The sequence below is a fragment of the Peromyscus eremicus genome, chromosome 23, assembly GCF_949786415.1.
Source record: "Peromyscus eremicus chromosome 23, PerEre_H2_v1, whole genome shotgun sequence".
Lineage (NCBI taxonomy): Eukaryota > Metazoa > Chordata > Mammalia > Rodentia > Cricetidae > Peromyscus > Peromyscus eremicus.
Genome location: NC_081438.1, coordinates 41,785,693 through 41,806,981, shown reverse-complemented (window position 1 = coordinate 41,806,981; position 21,289 = coordinate 41,785,693). Strand labels below are relative to the sequence as shown.

The 21,289-nt window shown below is 38.3% G+C and overlaps 1 protein-coding gene across 1 annotated transcript in view; it reads left to right on the top strand.

Moving 5' to 3' along the window:
• LOC131897954 (vomeronasal type-2 receptor 116-like) overlaps nt 1–21,289 on the top strand; it is a 45,236-nt gene that overhangs the window by 9,932 nt on the left and 14,015 nt on the right. Inside the window, exons 2-4 of the mRNA XM_059248983.1 lie at nt 10,539–10,830; nt 12,100–12,912; nt 15,344–15,571. Coding sequence (XP_059104966.1) covers nt 10,539–10,830; nt 12,100–12,912; nt 15,344–15,571 — 1,333 coding nt within the window. The remainder of the gene's footprint in view (nt 1–10,538; nt 10,831–12,099; nt 12,913–15,343; nt 15,572–21,289) is intronic.

Below are 21,289 nucleotides of genomic sequence, written 5' to 3'. Positions count from 1 at the left end.
GTTTATCTGGTCTTGGTTTAACTTTGGTATGTGGTACTTAACCAGAAAATTGTCCATTTCTTTTAGATTTTCCAATTTTGTGGAGTACAGGTGTTTGAAGTACGACCTGATCAGTCTCTGGACTTCCTTGTTGCCTGTTGTTATGCCTCCCTTTTCATTTCTGATTTTGTTAATTTGGATGCTCTCTCTCTGCCTTTTAGTTAGTTTGGATAAAGGTTTGTCTATCTTGTTGAGTTTCTCAAAGAACCAACTCTTTGTTTCATTGATTCTTTGTATTGTTTATTTCTGTTTTATTGATTTCAGCTCTCAATTTGATTATTTCCTGGCATCTATTCCTCCTGAGTGACTTTGCTTCTTTTTGTTCTAGAGCTTTTAATTGTGCTGTTAATTCACTAGTGTGAAATTTCCCCAACTTATTTATGTGGTTATTTAGTGCTATGAATTTTCCTCCTAGCACTGATTTCATAGTGTTCCATAAGTTTGGGTATGTAGTACATTCATTTTCATTGAATTCTAGGAAGTTTTTCATTTCTTTCTTATTTCTTCCTTGACCCAGTGGTGATTAGTTGGGCGTTGTTCAGTTTCCATGAGATTGTAGGCTTTCTGTAAATTTTGTTGTTATTGAAATCTAACTTTAAGCGATGGTGGTCCGATAGAGTACATGAGATTATTCCAACTCTTTAGTATCTGTTTAGATTTGCTTTGTGACCCAGTATCTGGTTGATTTTAGAGAAGGTTCCATGTGGTGCTGAGAAGAAGGTATACTGTTTGTTGTTAGGATAGAATGTTCTGTAGATATCAATTAAGTCCATTTGAGTCATAACATCTGTTAGGTCCCTTGTATCTCTTTTAAGTTTTGTTCTGGCAGATCTGTTCAGTGGTGAGAGTGGGGTGTTGAAGTCTTCCACTATTAATGTATGGGTTTTGATGTGTGATTTAAGCTTTAGTAATGTTTCTTTTATATATATAGGTGCCTTTGTATTTGGGGCATAAGTGTTCAGAATTGAGACTTTATCTTGGTGGATCTTTCCTTTGATGAATATGTAGTGTCTTTCCTGATCTCTTTTCACTGATTTTAGTTTGAAGTCTATTTTGTTAGATATTAGGATAGCTACACCAGCTTGCTTCTTAAGACAATTTGATTGGAAAGTCTTTTCTCAGTTTTTTATTCTGAGGTAGTGGCTATCTTTGAAACTGAGGTGTGTTTTTTGTATGCAGCAGGATAGTTCCTGATGTTGTATCCATTCTGTTAGCCTGTGTCTTTTGTAGGCAAATTGAGTCCATTGATATTAAGGGATATTAATAACCAGTGATTGTTAATTCCTGTTATCTTTTGGTTGTAGTGTGTGTGTGTTTCCCTTCTTTTGGATTTACTACTGTGGGGTTATCTGTTGCTTGTGTTCTCGTGGATGCATCTGACTTCCTTAGGTTAGAGTTTTCCTTCTAGTGCTTTCTGTAGGGCTGGATTTGTGGATATGTATTATTTAAATCTGGTTTTGTCTTGTGTATGTCTTGTTCACTCTGTCTATTATGATTGAAAGTTTTGCTGGGTATATTAATCTAGGTTGGCATCCATAGTCTCTTATTGTCTGCATTACATCTGTCCAGGACCTTCTGGCTTTCAAAGGCTCCACTGAGAAATCAGATGTTATTCTGATGGGTCTGCCTTTATAAGTCACTTGGCTGAGAAAGGAGAAACTTTGCTGCTCTTAATATTCTTTCTTTATTCTGTATGTTTGGTGGTTTAATTATTATGTGGTGAGAAGATTTTTTTAGGGGGTGTCTAGTCTATTTGGTGTTCTATAAGCTTCTTGTATCTTCATAGGCATTTCCTTCTTTATTTTGAGAAAGTTTTCTTTCATGATTTTGTTGAATATATTTTCTATGCCTTTGAGTTGGTATTCTTCTCCTTCTTCTATCCCTATTATTGATATGTTTGTCCTTTTCATGGTGTCCAAGATTTCCTGGACAATTTGTGTTATGACTTTGTTGGCTTTAATGTTTTCTTTGACCAATAAATATATTTCCTCTATTGTATCCTCTACACCAGAGATTCTATCTTCCGTCTCTTGTATTCTTGTATGCTTGTATCTTTGTTTTCTGCTTGTTCACTCAGATTTTCTATTTTCAGCATTTCCTCTGTTTGTGTCTTCTTCATTGTTTCTATTTAAATTTTCAGGTCTTAAACTGTTTTCTTCACATGTTTAATTGCTTTTTCATGGTTTTCTTGGCTTTCTTTAAGAGATTTATTGATTTCTTCCAATTTTTTGTTTGTCTTTCCCTCAATTTCTTTAAGGGAAATTTTCATTTCCTCTTTAAAGATCTCTAGCATATTTATTTATTTATTTATTTATTTTTTTTTGTTTTTTTGTTTTTCAAGACAGGGTTTCTCTGTGTAGCTTTGCACCTTTCCTGGAACTCACTTGGTAGCCCAGGCTGGCCTCGAACTCACAGAGATCCACCTACCTCTGCCTCCCGAGTGCTGGGATTAAAGGTGTGCACCACCACTGCCCAGCTCTATTTAGTTATTTTTAAAGACACCTTCTGCTTCTTCTACATTGTGATGTTGAGGTCTTGCTGTTGTAGGAGGGCTAGGTTCTAGTGATGCCATATTGCTCTTTATGTTGTTGTATGTATTTTTGCATTGACATCTATTCATCTCTTCCTCCAATAGGTGTAAGAGGTGCCTGTGTCTGATCTAGCTGCTCTTGATCCACTCTGTGCTTGATGTGTCTGTGTCTCAGGGGGCCCTTCTGGGTCCAATCTGAAATCTTGGTCTAATTGGAGCTGGCAGATTCTGTATCTCATGGAGCTGCTCTTGGCCCTGTCCAAGCTAGCTGATTCTGTGATTCAGGGAGCCACTCTTGGTCTTATCAGGGCTCTTGGTACAGTCAGAGATGACAGATTCTGTGTCTCAGGAAGACTCTTTTGGTCCAATGAGAGCTGGCAGATTTTGTGTCTCAGGAAGCCGGTGGTGTCTCAGGGTGATAGGTATTGGGGTAGGGCATGGGTTTTGTAGATTGCTGGATCCTATGGGGGGTTTTGGTAGAGGAGCCTGCCAGCAGCAATCTTACCACTTGGCCAGCAACTCTTGGTCCAATGAGAGCTGGTGTTTTTCGTGTATCAGGAAGTTACTGGGGTTGCAGGTGGATGGGTATTGTGTTAAGGCATGGGTCCTGTAGAATGCTGGGTCTGATGTGGGGGGGAGGTTGATGGAGGAACCTGCCCTCAGGAGTTTTCCTTGCCAACCGGCAACTGGGACAGACTTGGGTAGTGGTTCTTGGAGACTGGCTGTATCCCATGGCCTGGGTCCTAGAGGCAGGACTCTCTGGGTGGGAGAAGAGTCCCTCACCTCTTGGTCCAATGAGAGCTGGCAAATTCCTTGTCTTAGGAAGTTACTGGGTTCACAGGTGGATAAGTATTGGGGTAAGGCGTGAGTCTTATAGAATGCAGAGTCCAATGGGGTGTTTTGGTGGGTGGGGGAGCCTGCCTGCAAGGATTTTCCCTGCTGGCTAGCAACTGGGGTAAAGATGGGTGGGGGTTTCCAGGCCTGGCTGTGTCCCAGGGCCTGGGTCCTAGAGGCAGGGTGGGAGAAGAGTCACTCACCTCTTGGTCCAATGAGAGCTGGCAGATTCATCAAACATTTGCTGTAAGTTCTGTTTTCCACAAACAGTAATTGAATTAAAGTCACATATACAGTGTGCTGTGTCAGATGGATCTTCCAGAACAAGAGTTAAAGTTACACAGAAGCATGATATAGATTTTATATCTCTCAATCTTTTTTTTAAAATAAATTTTACCCTAATTTTTTGTTACAGATTTTACAGATTTTTTAAACCACATTCAATGAATTTACAAACCCTGAGATAGAGAAAGTTTACAGACCTGTCTTAGAAATATAAAGATAAACTTTATACTTTAGTAAAAGTTTTAGGGATCTAAGACAGGGGAGCAGATTAGCAGCCCTGACCTGTATCGGGAATAATTTACTTTTTAGCTGTCTTTAAACATGCAGTATCTTTTCCTGTGCTATTCTCTTTTCTCTGTTTATCTTGTCACAGGTGGAGGTGGCTCACCTGACACAGGACAGATTTGAAAGAAACTTTTAAACAGAATGCTCAGGTCTGGAGGGGGAGAACTAAAACCCAACCCCACAGACACTTTATTTATAGAATACAAAAGCATGAAACAATATTAATATTATCCATACCCCAAAGATATGTGAATGTTTGTAAAACTGTACCAGTGATGAGAGAAGGGACTGGAGCAAGCAGAGAGGAAAGAGGGCTCTGAGATAACACAAGAGCAGGGAGCTAATACCCAGAGACAAGAGATTTTTGAGAGAAAAGAGAGAGAGAGAGAGAGAGAGAGAGAGAGAGAGAGAGAGAGAGAGAGAGAATTTAGTTTGGGATCATATGCTTATGATGACAGAAATTGTTACAGTCTGTGGGCATTTGGAAGTCCAGTGTGCCATCTGCAGTCATTGAGCTGCTCTGAGGTCAAGCTATTTCAAATAAGACAACTAGGGTTAATGGAATATCTAAGTCTGAGAAGGAAAAGAGATTGGAGAAGGCACATGAGGAGTATGCAGAGCAAGCTCCAGGCGTAAGGAGGGAACACACTGGGAGTAAGAGCAAGGATGGGAGAGAAATGGGTACATGTCCTGGTGACAAGAATTTCAGTCATGGGTGTCTCCAAGTGGACTGAGAGAGCAGCATCCCTTTCTATGTGGTGGGTGCTCAATAGGGTGAGAGAGGCTGCCTGGAACACAGGATACAAACACTCTAGATAGCTCATTCACACATTCAACTCTGATTGGCCTCAAGACTGCATCTCAAACATTCTCACTTGATTCAAACCAGAGAAGCTGGGATAACAGAAAATAGAGATCCCAATGTCTTATCAACAAGCCTCGATTTAACTCTAGATAAAACAAACAACCCAATTTAAAACACATGTAGTTGAAAGGGGAATTCAGAAAACATGAAATACAAATGGCTGAGAAAGATTCTAAAGTTGTTCAATCTCCTTAGCAACCAGTGAAATGAACATTAAAGCTTCTTTGCGATTTCATCTTACCAAAGAAGATAAATTACAACAAATACTGGTCCTTATGTGGGTTAAGGGGACCAAAAACTGGTGTAGGCCCCATGTAAATTAGTGTGGAGCCTTCCTAAAAATGTAGAAAGAGATCTACAACATTCTTTATGTTTATTAATCCTGGAAATATACCTGAAGGACTTCATATCCTACTATAGAAATTTTTGATCATCCGTGTTCATTGTTGGTCTATTCACAATAGCTAGAAATGGGAATAGCCTAGATGTCCATCAATTGATGAATGGATATTGAAACTGTGGTACATGTAAACAATTGAGTTTTATTCAGCTACAAAAAAACAGAATTATGAAATTTACATGTCATGAATGGAGCTAGTAATTACCATTCTTAATGGGGTAACCCAGACACAGGGAGACAAAGCCAGATGCTTTCTCTCATATGCAGATGCTAATTTTGAATCTTCAGGTATCTCTACTTAACTGGTGTACCCATGTAAATCAGGGAACTAGTAAGGTGCAATGGAGAAGGGATTTCACTAGCAGAGAAATGGAGTACATGTGGTATGAAGAGGGGAATGGAAATACTGGAGCAGGTAGGGTTAGGCAGTGAGTGCTGGGAGTGCAGATCAGCAGAGGGAGTGTGTGAAAGATTAACAGTAAGACCTTGGAGAAAACTACATGGAAATGTACTAATGTAGAATCGTCCTAAAGTACATACATATATAGATAATTTAAATGTCGTTATTCTATAGCTGCAGAATAGTGATTCTCCCAGACACCATGGGCTATCAAACAAAAATCCCAGTGCTAGATATGTTTCAAGTTGTTTGTAAATGCTGTCAATACACACCCAAACATTACAAGCTATTTCTGTTGTTCGTGGTTACCCTCCAGAATTTGATGGTGTTTGCATACTTAAGTTACAGGACTTGTAGAAATCAAGCTGGGGCTGACATGAAAACTTTATTCCTTCCTGCTAGCATCCATAGAGCTGAAAAGTTTTATGCACATTAATAAAAGAAAGCATAATCAACTCTCTAACCCACCGGTGATTTCTGAAACCTACAACTATGACTGGCAGGGACAGATATGCAAACTGGTGGCATATCTTTATAGTGGCATGAATATTACAAGGGTAACCCATAATATTCTTATCATATTTAAATCCAGTTCCATTAGACAGATCTCATGCCTCACTCCATTAACTGACCTAAGAAACTCTGGCTAGTCATGCCATTGATCCAAAATGAGACCTACTATTATTACTATGCTAAATAGACATATATATTACCTGCTTCCTCAGTTCTTATCTTTATATAGACAGTTCAATACATACTTCCTTCATACATTTTCAGAGAAGCTTCATTTTCCAATAGCCGTTGGTTATTACATCGATCTATAAGTGGTCACCAACCAGATAATAAGAGACTGTGCTCAGCTCTACATGGGGCATGTTTATCATGCACTCTTTCCCCAAAGCTCAGAGACCACATCAGAAAACAGGTAGACTTTTCTAAGAGTCAAAAGTAGTGCATGATTGGGGGTGAAATTATTCCTTACATCACATGGTCATGACATACACAAACCTACTGCACAGGACCTGCAGGAAAAGAAGCCAAACACATTAATGGGATAGAGGATCATGAATACCATTCTGCCTGAGGAGCCTTTGGCATTTGATAGCTTCTGGGAATGAGAAATACAGTTTTCTTTAGGGTGTAAACACTGAGAGGATTCCCATACTGCAGCAGAAGGCCTTACTACAATGTATATGCTGGTAATGCAGAGTGGACTCTATGGGGAATTACAGAGAATGCACTTGAATTGGGTGGATAAAGTGTCAGGAAGGATAAGGGAGGAAGAAGTGGTAATGGGGGTGGTGCAGATTTGATGAACACATATTCTATGCATATAAGATATTCTCAAGTAATTTAAGCATACATAGTCTGCTAAATGGAGTGGAGAAATCTGAATCAAGTATAAAAATAAAGAAGATGAGGACTAGCAGAAAGGAATCCCCCTTGTCCTCAGTAATTTCAGACTGCCAGCTGAACATATGGAGGGAGGTCAGCTGACAGTGTGGACTCTTGTCTTTTTTTGGCTTATGTTGTTCCTAAGTGTTAATGGATGAGAGTCTGATGTCCACCAGCCTGTGCTCATAGGAGTCATTTTCCCACCTGGAACATCAGAGCTATGTAGCCACTTTGAGCTGTGAATTCTGGGGGGTGGCTCCATTCTCTCACTCTTTGGGGCCAACCCAACAATTCTGCTATGGTTGCTGTTTAGCTGGAGGATGCCTCCTTTGTGACTTGAGACTGGGAAGCCACCATAACATGAGAACAGTACAGGCGCTGACACTTGAAAACCTGCTCGGTGTTAATCACCAGGCAGGAGGGCTGCTGTGTGACTCTCAGACAGACAACATGATGTCACAGTCTTGACCTTCACTGCAATAACCAACAGGTTTGCAATTCTGTATTTTTTACTGACCTCATGGCCTCAGAGGTTTCATTCAAACCCCAGGATAACTCTTTGGGGAGAAGCCTGTTTTGTGGTTGCCCAGGACTGGACTCTCTTTCTTATGTCCTTCCTGGAATAGCTTACCTGCTGTTTGATTCCTTTGGTCCATAATTTTCCTGCAGTCCTGCTCTCTAACATACACGTTCTATACTTTCTATCACTCAGGACATGTGGCAGACTAAATACAGTACTCATAAAAATATCTCAGACAATATATTTTGATCTTTCTGCTCCCCAACACCTCAATATTTAAGATACAATTCTATCATTTCCTCTTTGATTTTCTACCTTGAACTCTATCTTGTCCTCCCAGTCCCATTCCCTTTCATATTAATTTTGTTTTATCATTTTAATGAAGAAGGGTGCACACGTATTTAAATATATAAGTACACAAATATAACCAGCTGAATCAATTGTTTCATGTTGAGTATTGCTTTTGTGTCATAGGAAAGTCTTCAGCCCTCAGATCAAAGAGAAGAAGAGACAATTCATTCTAGAACCAAATTTGAGTGACTGTGGCTGGTAAACACAGATTTGGCTGACCCCAGATTCCATGTTCCAAGGTGGGGGCAGTTTCATGAAGTTTTTGTAGTAAAATATAAGAAATTTGTAAATCAAAAGATTAGTGGAAACAACAGAGAGGAAGTCACAGGCAAGATGGGAAAACTTATCCCACAGGCCCAAGATGGTATGTGATGTTATTTTTAGCTTTTAGGTTGTTGGAAGTCAGTTGTCTCATAAGTTAGTAGTTTTCAAAAGTATTTAATTAACTAGTTATAGGAGGTTAGCTCACCTGAAGACATGTCCAAGTAATGGCTGTTCAGGGTGCTACAGTTAGCCTGGAATAAGTTAATGAGGCTCTAGTCCTACAACACTTCAACCTATCCATATCACTGAAGTTCTGTCCAGCCAGTCTGCAGACACGGCTCTTTCCAGGGATTCTCATGTATGCATTTATAAACATGCATACAATTATACATGTGTATTCATTTATACAATCTATGAATTTGCACCCATGTATGCATTTATACACATGTATGTACTTATACACAGGCATGCAATTATATTCACATGTATGCATGTATACATACTTGTACACATGTGTATTTATACACATGTATACATTTGTACACATTTATGGTTTTGTACACAAGTATGCATTTATAGAAATTCATACATTCATATACAAATATTCATTTACATATATACATGCATTTATACACATGTATTCTTTTATAAGCATGCATATACTATACTATAGCATGCATATACATGCATATATTTATACATATGTATGCATTTATACCCATAAATACATTAATATACACATATGCATTTTTACACGTGAATACATTTATACACCTCTATCCATTTTTAAAATATATGCATTTATATACATGCATACATTTATATACATGCATTCATTTATACACATGCATACATGTGTACACATGCATACATTTGTACACATAGATGCACTTATGCACACATATTCATTTATACACATGCATACATTGATACACATGTATACATTTATACACATGCCCATACTTTTACTGCTGAATATTTGGTATTGGATAATCCCTGGGGCAGAATAATTTCTTCCTCTCTCGATAGCTGTCAATTGCCAGGTTTTGGACAACAGATTCTCTCTTAACATAGCATCTAGTCATAGACCTCAAATTAACACATTGTAAACTACATTCCTCTTTCTGCCTTCAGGCCTCCAGGTAGATTCTGCTTCAACAGAACCCAGGAGACTTGAGCCTCAGGAACTCTCTTACTTGTCTCCAGTGGGACTAGCCAGGCTCCCATCTAACCCGGTTTTGAAAATAGCTCCCGGGGACTGCTCCCCAACCACTGAATGACATGTGAGACAGTTTAGCCCAAATTCCTGCTTCCAAAGTTTCCTTTCCTCTCATTCTGAGCACTCTTCACTGCCTTCATGGATTTGGGGGCTTTTCCTCTTTTCATATTCTATTTCCACTTACTTTGACTCTTTCACTGGCTTACATAGGAGACTTGACTCATTCATTTAATCTGCAAGATTAGCAGAAATACTCTTTTCTTTCTTTATTAGTTTTTTGATTGTTGTTTTTTTATTTTATGTCTAAGAGTGTTTTCCCTACATGTCTATCTGTGTACCATGTTTGTGCCTTCTGACTGAAGAGGCCAGAGGAGAACACATAATTTCCTAAAACTGGTGTTGCACACTATTGTAACCCAAAGAGTAGCTGCTTTGACCTGTTAGAGTGCTCCCCAAGAGCAGCAAGTAGTCTTAACCTCTCAGTCACTTCTCAAGCCCCAGAAGCAGTTCCAAAAGGATTTATTTATTTTTATGGCAGGTGTTTGAGTGCTTTCCTTATTATATATGTGTGTATGCCACATGTGTGCCTTAGGCCCAAATATGCTAGAAGAGGAGCTCCTGACTGGATCTACAGATGGTTCTGAGCCACCATGTAGGTTCTGGGATTGTTGCAAGGTTTTCTACAAGAGGAGGCAGAAGGCCTAATGCCTAGCTATCTGTCTCCATAAGAAACACTTTAACACTAGGCATGCATGCAAAAAAATTATTACACTTTTCAAGAATGAGTATGGAATCAAATCATTACAAAATAAAAAGATATGAAGCTCTTATTCACAATCATAGAGAAAACATTAGTGACTCTTCCCTCGCCCAATGCTTCCATGAATAGAAACATCATAAGCACCATGTACTCAGCAGACATAGGACACAGACAAGTGACACTAAATCCACACTATGCTTCTCAAGAAACCAAGTACTGAGACTTCACGAGTCATTCCATGATGTTTCTGAGCTGTCAGGGGTTCATTCACACACGCTTTATGTATCAGGAAAGAAGTCAGGACTTAACGATTTCTAATTTCCTGAATTTGCTAAAGAATTACTGAGAATAGTGGCCTGATTGTGCACAATATTCTGCCCCTCCTGTTTAGAGAGAGTTGGAAAAACTATCAACATTTGCTGACTTTCTACTTTGCCATGGAGGAGATTAATAAGGATGCCCACCTGCTTCCCAATGTGACCTTGGGTTTCCACTTCTACAATGCCTTTAACTCCCACCGGAGAACCTTGGAGGGCCCTCTGATGTGGTTGTCTGGAAGGAGTGAGTTTATCCCTAACTACAAATGCAAAACTCAACACAAAGCTCTTGGAATCATTGCGGGAACCAGGCCTGAATTTTCGGCTGCAATTGGAACCCTTTTAGAGCTCTACAAAGTTCCACAAGTAAGTTGGCAAAGTTTTGGTGTCCATAATCACATAAAAAATCTGACCAAAAGAAAATGGAGAAGTTGTCTATGTTTCCTGCTGGTGGTTTCAAATGTAAGTGAAAGAATTATGAGGATCCTGCTATGATCAACCGTGGAGTGTGGTGAAAAACATGAGCAGTAAATACTGTCGATTTCTAAGAAGATCACTTAGTAATATTCATGATTCTATCTCCAGTCATTGGCAAGATGTACTGTGGCAGCTCATAGCTGAGTGCTGTTCATGGAGCAAACATATAACCCAGATAACCAACTGCCCAAGCTGGGGTATAAACATCTTATAGTTAATCCTGTGTTCAATGACTGACAGATAGAGGAATAGTAAGTTCAGGACATGTAAACAAATCTGTGACAATCCTTGGGCCATCACAAATGAAAATGTTCCAAGGAGTTATTTTTATATTCTGGAAAGTAGATCTCAGAGTACCACTCACAGAGAACATCCACTTAGATACATCCCAACATTTAGCTCTTGCCAGGCACTACTGAAGCAAAGCAACCATCAGTAGGCATCACTGCAAATAGAGAAAATATTTGGTGAGTGCCTTACTCATGGATAATCAAGATTAGAAAACCAGACAGTGTAAAACTGATTATTATCACTCAGTGAAACAATTCATACATTTATTGTATCCTAAAGTAAGAAAAAATTATATACACAGGAATTTCCATTTATCTCAGAGATTTGAATTTAAATTAGTTTCTGGGTAATGACTTTGTCAAATCTCTCATTTGGGAAGTATGATGCAACAATGCTTGGTGAAATTCCCTCAGGTATTCATGATTTGTTCTTTTCTAAAGCAGGAGCGAAATCTGTGAAAAAATGTGTTATTTGCATTCCTGAAGGCAGAGGTTCTAGGGAAGGTGATGTCCTGTGGTCAGAGTAAAACACTTGGTAATGCTTCTGCAGTCCATCTCTACACCCCATACTCTGTTCCATTGTTATTGGAACAAGAGAAATCCATGGTGCCTTTCAAATCTAACATGAACAGAATATTGTTCACTCACTTGCTTCAGAACTCATAGTAATTTTAGAGCTCATAGTACTTGACAAAGACCGTATTCCATCACACAATGAGAGAGAAGCTAATATCACAGAAGACAGTCTCCTTACCAACATTCAGTTTCCTGATCCCCTTATGCAAATAATGAACTCACTTCCTCTCTAAGGGTGAAGACTCCAAATACCTAGAAATTCAGAATCCAATTTTTTTGTTTGCTTCTGCAGGTCACATATGGAACTTTTGATTCTATGCTAAGTGACAGAGGTACATTCCCATCCCTTTACCAGATGTCTCCTAAAGACATAGCTCTAACCCAAGGGGTGACCTCTTTACTGCTGCACTTTGGCTGGAAGTGGGTAGGGCTCATCGTGTCTGATGATCTGAAAGGAAAGGAGTTCCTCTCTGACCTGAAAGCAGAGATGGTATCAGAAGATATCTGTGTGGCTTTTACAGAAAAACTCCAGGCTAAATGGAATTTTCAGTTAACATCTAAGGTTGGGTTGGTGAATTTGATCCAACATACACGAGCAAATGTGCATGTATTCTATGGTGATATAGATGACTTAGTATTTTTCTTCATGAAAACTAAAATCATGAAAGCCAGAAGGAAGGTGTGGATCATGGCAAAGTCCCACTTAGTTTACTTAGAGTCTGTATTCAATGAGCAAAATGAGTTGATGGCCTTTTTTGAAGGAAGCTTCTCATTTTCAAAGAAGAGAGATATCCCTGGCTTCAACCACTTTCTAGAAGCACTTACACCCTTCAAGTACCCAGATGAGCTTTACTTTAATAAATTTTGGATTGACAATTTTTATTGCTCACCTCCTCCTGTGCTATGTAGAAATCATAAACCCTGCCCACTGAATACATCCCTAAAGACAAAGCAAGGAAAAAATATGATGGTCACGTCTGAGCCTAGTTTTTCTATATGGAATGCAGTGTATGCAATGGCCCACGCCCTCCATAAAATGCTTTTGAGGACAACAGAAATGGGATCTCATGAATACATAAACCACGACAGGCTTCTACCCTGGCAGGTAAGCCCACGACAGGCTTCTACCCTGGTAGGTAAGCCTATCTCAAAAGCAAGGGAAGCACAGGGAACTTATTCGTAGGTGAGTCGCTGAGGTCAAATGCACAGCACATTTTCATCTTATACTAAAAATAGCCGGGTGGTGGTGGCACACGCCTTTAATCCCAGTACTTGGGAATCAGAGGTAGGCGGATCTCTGTGAGTTCGAGGCCAGCCTAGTCTACAAAGCAAGTTCGAGGACAGGCTCCAAAGCTACACAGAGAAACCCTGTCTCAAAAAATCCAAAACAATAAATAAATAAATAGATAGATAAATAAATTAAATAAAATAAAAAAATAAAAATAAAAATAAAAGGCAAAATGGAAAGGGTTCTTTCACCGTGGGTGTGTATGTGTCTGTAATTATGGTGCATGATTTGGGCTACTGTAGCTTTGATTTCAAGACATGAAATTTGTGCATATTTCAACAAATGTTTTCCTTGTATGAGATGAAATTCGGTTAAAATATCCAAAATCAATTATTGTCAAAATTAGCAAGTTCAATAATAAAAATTTACACAATTTTATGGAATATGTCTGATGCTATCAGATAGAGACATAGTCACCATATCTAACAGCAGCTATTTCACATAAAGTATCATATATATTTAACCCAAGACCATAGGGAGAAACTTTTATGGAAAATAAAAGTAGGCTGCCATAACCTCAAAAGTAACAGAGAAAGAAATTGCTTTTACAGATTATTTACTCTTAAATAAGATAAAATTAGGAGAAACCAAAGACTGTGCTTCCATTGTTAAATGTTAGAATACTGATGGTGCTCATGAGCCTAGGTTATATCTCCTTCTTATAGTTACAAGTGGGTATGTTTGGGTTTAAACCCTCCTGATATAAACTTAGGACTCAATTATACATATGAGCCTTCATGTTTCCCTTCAAATAGGTGATCATCAAGAAGTTTGTTGAACAAACTTTTCATTTTTATTCATTTTCATTCAGTCTAAGGTAGATAAATAGAAAATGAACTCTGAAGGTTTAGTGTACTGTGCAGTTTTTAGTTAGATAACAATAATATTTGACATAGACGTTGACACTGTTTGTGAACATGGCTTCCAGAGATGTGGTATTAGGTAAGTTAGTGTGTCTCTTGTACAGATAACTGAATATCTAAAAATGGTTCTTTATGAAACGAGTTTTCAATTAGTTAACACAATAATGAATCTCAGAACATGAATTATTAACCCATTGTATTAATTTAAATACATAATAAAATCAAGCGGGAGGGATGGCTCAGCAGTTAGGGGCACTTGATGCTCCTGCAGAGGACCAGAGTTTGGTTGTTAGCACCAACATGGCAGCTCACAGTTGTCTGTAACTCCAGTTCTAAGGAATATGACACACTCTTTGGCTCTCCTAAGGCATCAGGCATACAGTTTGCGCACATATATACATACACATAGGCAATACACAGAATTAAAAATAATATAAATCTAGGGACCAGAGATGGCTCTGAAGTCAAATGATGGCTCTGCTGCTCTTGACAAGATGCAGGTTCAATTCCTAATATCTACATAGCAGCTTACAAATGTCTGCAACTCCACTTCCACTGGATCCAGCACCTTCTTCTGGTCTTAACGGGCACCAGGAACATGTGTAGTGCACATACATATGTCCAGGAAGGAAATTCATACACAAAAACAAAATAAATTAATATAAAAATATAAAGAAATCTTCTGAAAAATCTAGCTTAAACACAGAACATTTGGGTTTTAATTTTGACTCCAATATTGTTCTTATCAAAGTTGAAAGACAAAAATTGTGACCCAAACTAAATAAAGGATTGGATGCAAACAGTGGTTCTCTTTCCAATTTCCTGAAGTACAAATGGCATACAAAATTTCTGCATATTTAATATATATTTTCAAGAATTTGGAATTTTGCATAAACTCCTGCTAATATTATCAGGTCCAGACACTCTCTCTATCTACATGTATACCTATCTACCTACCTAACCATACACACATAGGTTCATGGTGTGCCATAAAGAAGGTAAATATCTTAACACCTATAAATCAATAGACATGGTGTTGCTTCCCTTTTGCTCCAGATTCACTCAGAAAACACCTATATTTTCTAATTAGAGACATTTTTCTCTTGCCGGGGAGAGACACAGGGCCTTGTTCCCACTAAAACATGGTCCACCCTGCACTATGTTCCACCCCTTAGACAACATTTTTCTTTGTGTTCAGCTACTTCTACATTAATTTCATAAGGAGAAAAGTTCATCTCACTGGAACAAGTGGGGGAGAAAATTGCTCACACGAAGCCTCTTCCAAAAGAAAGCCAGAGTAGGGAGAGAGAAAGAGGACTGCTCTTAGGGACCATAAGTGAGAGATTTGTATGCACTACTCATACCCAACTGATGTCTCTCTCCAGCTTCATCCTTTTCTGAGAAAAATTCAATTTACAAATGCTGCTGGAGACCAAATATGCTTTGATGAGAACAAGAATCATGTGGAAAAGTATGATGTACAAAATTTTATGGGACATACAAATCATTATTCATTTCTAGTTAAAGTAGGAGAGTTTGTCTCCAGGAGTCCACAAGATCAAGGCTTGTTCATCAATGAAGTTATGATCAAATGGCCAAGCAACTTCAATCAGGTCTGGCTGAATTTCAACATTTAATATGTAGACAAATATCTGCAAAGATTTATGAGAACTGATTGTGTGATGTCTCTTTGAAATTTTAAATTATTTTTATACTCTAATTTCTTAGCTTCTGTTGTGAGCTTGTATGTGAATTCTCATGCATGTCACTGCCTGTGCCCGTTGAGGCCCCAGTCAGCACTGGTTACCTTCCTCAGTTTTTCTCCATTTTATTTTAAACATGGTCTCTCTCTGAACTCCTTGCTTTCTGATTTAGCTGTACTCAACTGGACAGTGACACCCAGATTGTCTCTCTTGTCTCCATGACTGCCATATTGGGAATACAGGAACACAGTTCTAAACCTCATTTTTCTATACTTCCCTTCTGCATGATCGAATTTAGGACTTCATGCTTATGTTGCAAATACATTAAGTACTGAGCCATCTCATTAGTTCTGTTTGATATCTTCAATTTAGAAATGAATCAATCTTTTGATTTTGACTTTGATATATATACATGTGCAAGTACATATACATATGCACACAAGCACACACATATTGATGGATAATGCTGGAGATAGAATTAGTTTAAATTGAAATTCAATTTGGATGTGTTCATTCATGCTACAGTGAATGAATAAATCAGCATTCATGACTGTATATATGAGTGTGTGTTTCTGTGAGTATTCACATACATGCACACAATCATGTGTATACATATATACATATTTTCCTTATATATATGCATGCTGATGCTTAATTCTCCCTCAATTTAAGACAACTCATACTCAAACATGCCCACAGATTTTATAAAGAGGAAATAAATTACCAATGTTTATGCAATTTCTCATTATAACTGATGATTGTGAGCTGCCTAGTTTGTATACGTGGAGCTGAACTCAGGTTTCTCTGTGAGAACAGCCTGCACTCTGAACCACTGAGCCAGTTCTCCAGCCCCATGAACCTATTAATATGTAGATATTTATGAAACAGACACTGACTTCCAATCATGGCAAGAAGCATGTCTAAGGGAAGGACAGAAATATATCTTTGCATACACAATTTCTAAAACTATTAATATTAATGTTGTGTTAGAAATATAGTTGTTTTTTAATATAAATATATTTTTCTTTCTTTCTTCTTCTTTTTTTATTATTCAGAAATTTTCTATTCATTTTACATACTAACCACAGATCCCCCTCTCCTCTCTCCTCTCACGCCATAGCCTTCCCTCCTAACCATCCGCCATTCCTGCCTCCTCCAAGGAAAGCCCTCAAATGGGGAGTCAGAAGAGCCTGGTACATTCAGTAGAGACAGGTCCAAAGCCCTCCCCCTGCACCAAGGTTGTGTAAGGTGTTCTATCATAGGTACTGGGCTCCAAAAGGCCTGACCATGCACCGGGGATGGATCCTAATCCCACTGCCAGGGGTCCCCTTAAACAGTTCAATTAATTCAACTATCTCTCCTATGCAGAAGGCCTACTGTGATTCCATGGGGGCTCCACAGCTATTAGTCCACAGTTCAAACTAGTTTAGTTTGGTTGTCTCTGTATATTTTCCTGTCATGATCTTGATGCTTCTTGCTCATAGAATCCCTCTTCTCTCTCATCAACTGTACTTCTAGAGCTTGGCCTGGTGCTTGGCTGTGGATCTCTGCATCTGCATCCATTAGTTACTGGATGAAGGTTCCCCAGTTTGTTCATGGAGATCTCATCTATTTCTCTTTCACAGGGTGATCCATGCATCCCTCTTAGGGTCCTCCTTATTAGCTAGCTTCTCTGGAGCTCTGGTTTGTAGTCTGGTTATCCATTGCTTTACATCTAGTATCCACTTATGAGTGAGTACATATCATGTTTGTCCTTCTGAGTCTGGGTTACCTCACTCAGGGTAATATTTTCTAGTTCCATCGATTTGCCTGCAAACCTCATGATGTAATTGATTTTTACTGCTGTGTAGTACTGCATTGTGTCTATGTGCCACATTTTATTTATCCATTCTTCAGTTGAGGGGCATCTAGGTTATTTCCAGGTTCTGGCTATTATGAATAATGCTGCTGTGAACATAGTTGAGCATGTGTCCTTGTGGTATGTGTGAGCATTCCTTGGGTACATGCCCAAGAGTGGTATAGCTGGGTCTTGAGGAAGATTGATTCCCAATTTTCTGAGAAACTGCCATACTGATTTCCACAGTGGTTATACAAGTGGCATTCCCACCAGCAGTGGAGGAGTGTTCCCCTCGCTCCATATCCTCTCCAACATAAGCTATTATCAGTGTTTTTTATCTTAGCCATTCTGACAGGTGTAAGATGGTTTTGATTTGCATTTCCCTGATGACTAAGGATGTTGAACAATTCCTTAAATGTCTTTCATTCATTTGAGATACCTTGTCCTTTGCCCTACAAAACCTTTTCAGTTTCAGGAGGTCCCATTTATTAATTGTTGCTCTCAGTGTCTGTGCTTCTGGTGTTACATTTAGGAAGTGGTTTCCTGTGCCAATGAATTCAAGACTACTTGTTGTGGGAAAATGCCCTTGTATACTGGTTTAATAAAATGCTGATTGGCCAGTAACCAGGCAGGAAGTATAGGCAGTGTAATCAGATGAGGAGAATTCTGGAAAGAGGAAGGGCTGAGTCAGGAGTTGCCAGCCAGACACAAAGGAAGCAAGATGACAAGGCAGAACTGAGAAAAGTTACCAAGCCACATGGTTAAACATAGATAAGAATTATAGGTTAATTTAAGTGTAAGAGCTAGTCAGTAATAAGCCTGAGCATAGGCCAAGCAGTTATAATTAATATAAGCCTCTGTGTGTCTACTTGGGGGACATGAGTAGGAGAGATTTGTCCCTACTGCCAGCCAGTCAGGACACAGGAAAATTTACAACTACAACTACTTCCTACTTTTTCTTGTATCAAGTTCAGTGTAACTGGATTTATGTTGAGGTCTTTGATGCACTTGGAATTGAATTTTATGCATGGTGACAGATATGGATCTATTTGTAATCTTCTATATATTGACATCCAGTTATGCCAGCACCATTTGTTGGAGGTGCTTTCTTTTTTTCCATTGTACAGTTTTGGCTTCTTTGTCAAAAATCAGATTTTTCATAGGTGTGCGGATTAATGTCAGGGTCTTCAATTCGATTCCATTAATCCACATGTCAATTTTTATGCCAGTACCAAGCTGTTTTTATTAATATAGCTCTATAGTAGAGTTTGAAGTCAAGGATCATGATGCCTCCAGAGGTTGCTTTATTGTACAGGATTCTTTCAGCTATCCTGGGTTTTTTGTTTTTCCATATTAAGTTGAGTATTGTCCTTTCTAGGTCTGTGAAGAATTGTGTTGAGATTTTGATGAGGATTGCATTGAATTTGTAGATTGCTTTTGGGAAGATTGTCATTTTTACTATGTTAATCCTATCTATCCATGAGCATGGGAGATCTTTCCAATTTCTGATATCTTCTTCAATTTCTTTTTTCAGAGATTTAAAGTTTTTGTGATCTAGGTCTTTTACTTGCTTAGTTAGAGTTACCCCAAGGTATTTTATATTATTTGTGACTATTGTAAAGGGTGATGTTTCTCTGATTTCTTTCTCAGCCCATTTATCATTTGTATATAAAAGAGCTCCTGATTTTTTTGAGTTAATCTTGTATCTTGCCACATTACTGAAGGTTTATCAGCTGTAGGAGTTCCCCTGGTAGATATTTTGGGTTCACTTATGTATACTATCGTATCATCTGCAAATAGTGGAAGTTTGACTTCTTCCTTTCCAATTTGTATCCCCATTGATATCCTTTGTTGTCCTATTACTATAGGTAAAACTGAGTACTATATTGAATACATATGGGGAGAGTGGACAGCATTGTCTTGTTCCTGATTTTAGTGGAATCACTTTGAGTTTCTCTCCATTTAATTTGATATTGGCTGTCAGCATGCTGTAAATTGCCTTTATTATGTTTAGGTATGTTCCTTGTATTCCTGATCCCTCCAGGACCTTTATCATGAATTGGTGTTAGATTTTGTAGAAGGCTTTTTTAGTATCCAATGAGATGATCATTTGGTTTTTTTTTCTTTCAGTTGGTTTATATGGCATATTACATTGACAGATTTTCATATGTGGAACCATCTTTGCATCCCTGGTATAAAGCCTACTTGGTCATGGTGGATAACTTTTTTGATGTGTTCTTGGCTTTAGTTTTCCAATATTTTATTGAGTATTTTTTTCATCAATGTTCATGAGGGAGATTGCTCTGTAATTCTTTTTCTTTGTTGCATCTTTGTGTGGTTGGAGTATCAGGCTAACTGTAGCCTCATAAAAGGAGTTTGGTAATGTTACTTTTGTTTCTATCATGTGGAACAATTTGAAGAGTATTGGTATTAAATGTTCTTTGAAAATCTGGTAGAATTCTCCACTGAAACCATCTGGTCCTGGAATTTTTTTTTTTTTGATTGGGAGAACTTATTTTGGAGATAGGATTTTTCTGTGTAGCTTTGGATCCTGTCATGGAACTCACTCTGTAGTCCAGGCTGGCCTCGAACTCACAGAGATCTGCCTGTCTCTGCCTCCCAAATGTTGGGATTAAAGGCATGTGCCACCACACCCGGCCAGGTTGGGATACTTTCAATGACTGTTTGTATATCCTTAGGGGTTATAGAGGTATTTAAATTGTTTGTCTGGTCTTGATTTAACTTTGGTATGTGGTGCCTATCCAGAAAATTGTCCATTTCTTTTAGATTTTCCAGTTTTGTAGAGTACAAGTTTTTGAAGTATGTGCTCATGATTCTCTGGGTTTCCTCATTATCTGTTGTTATGTCTCCCTTTTCATTTTTGATTTTGTTAATTTGGATGCTCTCTCTCTCTCTGCCTTTTGGTTAGTCTGGATAAGGGTTTGTCTATCTTGTTGATTTTCTCAAAGAACTAACTCTGTGTTTCATTGATTCTTTGTATCGTTTTCTTTGTTTCTATTTTATTAATTTCAGCTCTCAATTTGATTATTTCCTGGCATCTATTCCTCCTGGGTGAGTTTGCTTCTTTTGTTCTAGAGCTTTCAGGTATTGTGTTAAGTCACTAATATGAGATTTCTCTATCTTCTTTATGTGAACATTTAGTGCTAGTGCTATGAATTTCTTCTTAGCACTGCTTTAATGGTGTCCTATAAGTTTGGGTATGTAGTACATTCATTTTCATTGAATTCTAGGAAGTCTTTAATTTCTTTCCTATTTCTTCCTTGACTCAGTGGTGATTCAGTTGGACATTATTCAGTTTCCATGAGATTGTAGGCTTTCTGTAATTTTTGTTATTGAAATCTAGCTTTAAGCCATGGCAGTCTGAGAAAATACCTGAGGTTATTCTAATTTTTTTTGTGTCTGTTGAGATTTGCTTTGTGACCAAGCATGTGGTTGATTTTAGAGAAGGTTCCATGGTGTGCTGAGAAGAAGATATATTCTTTAGTGTTAGGGTGGAATGTTCTATAGAGATCTATTAAGTCCATTTGAGTCATAATATCTGTTAATTCCCTTATTTCTCTGTTAAGTTTCTGTCAGGCAGACCTGTCTATTGGTGAGAGTGGGGTGTTGCACTCTCCCATTACTAGAGTGTGGGGATTGATGTGTGATTTATGTTTTAGTAATTTTTTTTTTTTTACAAATGTGTGTGCTCTTGTATTGTGGGCATTAATGTTCAGAATTGAGACTTCATCTTGGTGGATTTTCCAGTGATAAATATGTAATGTCTTTCC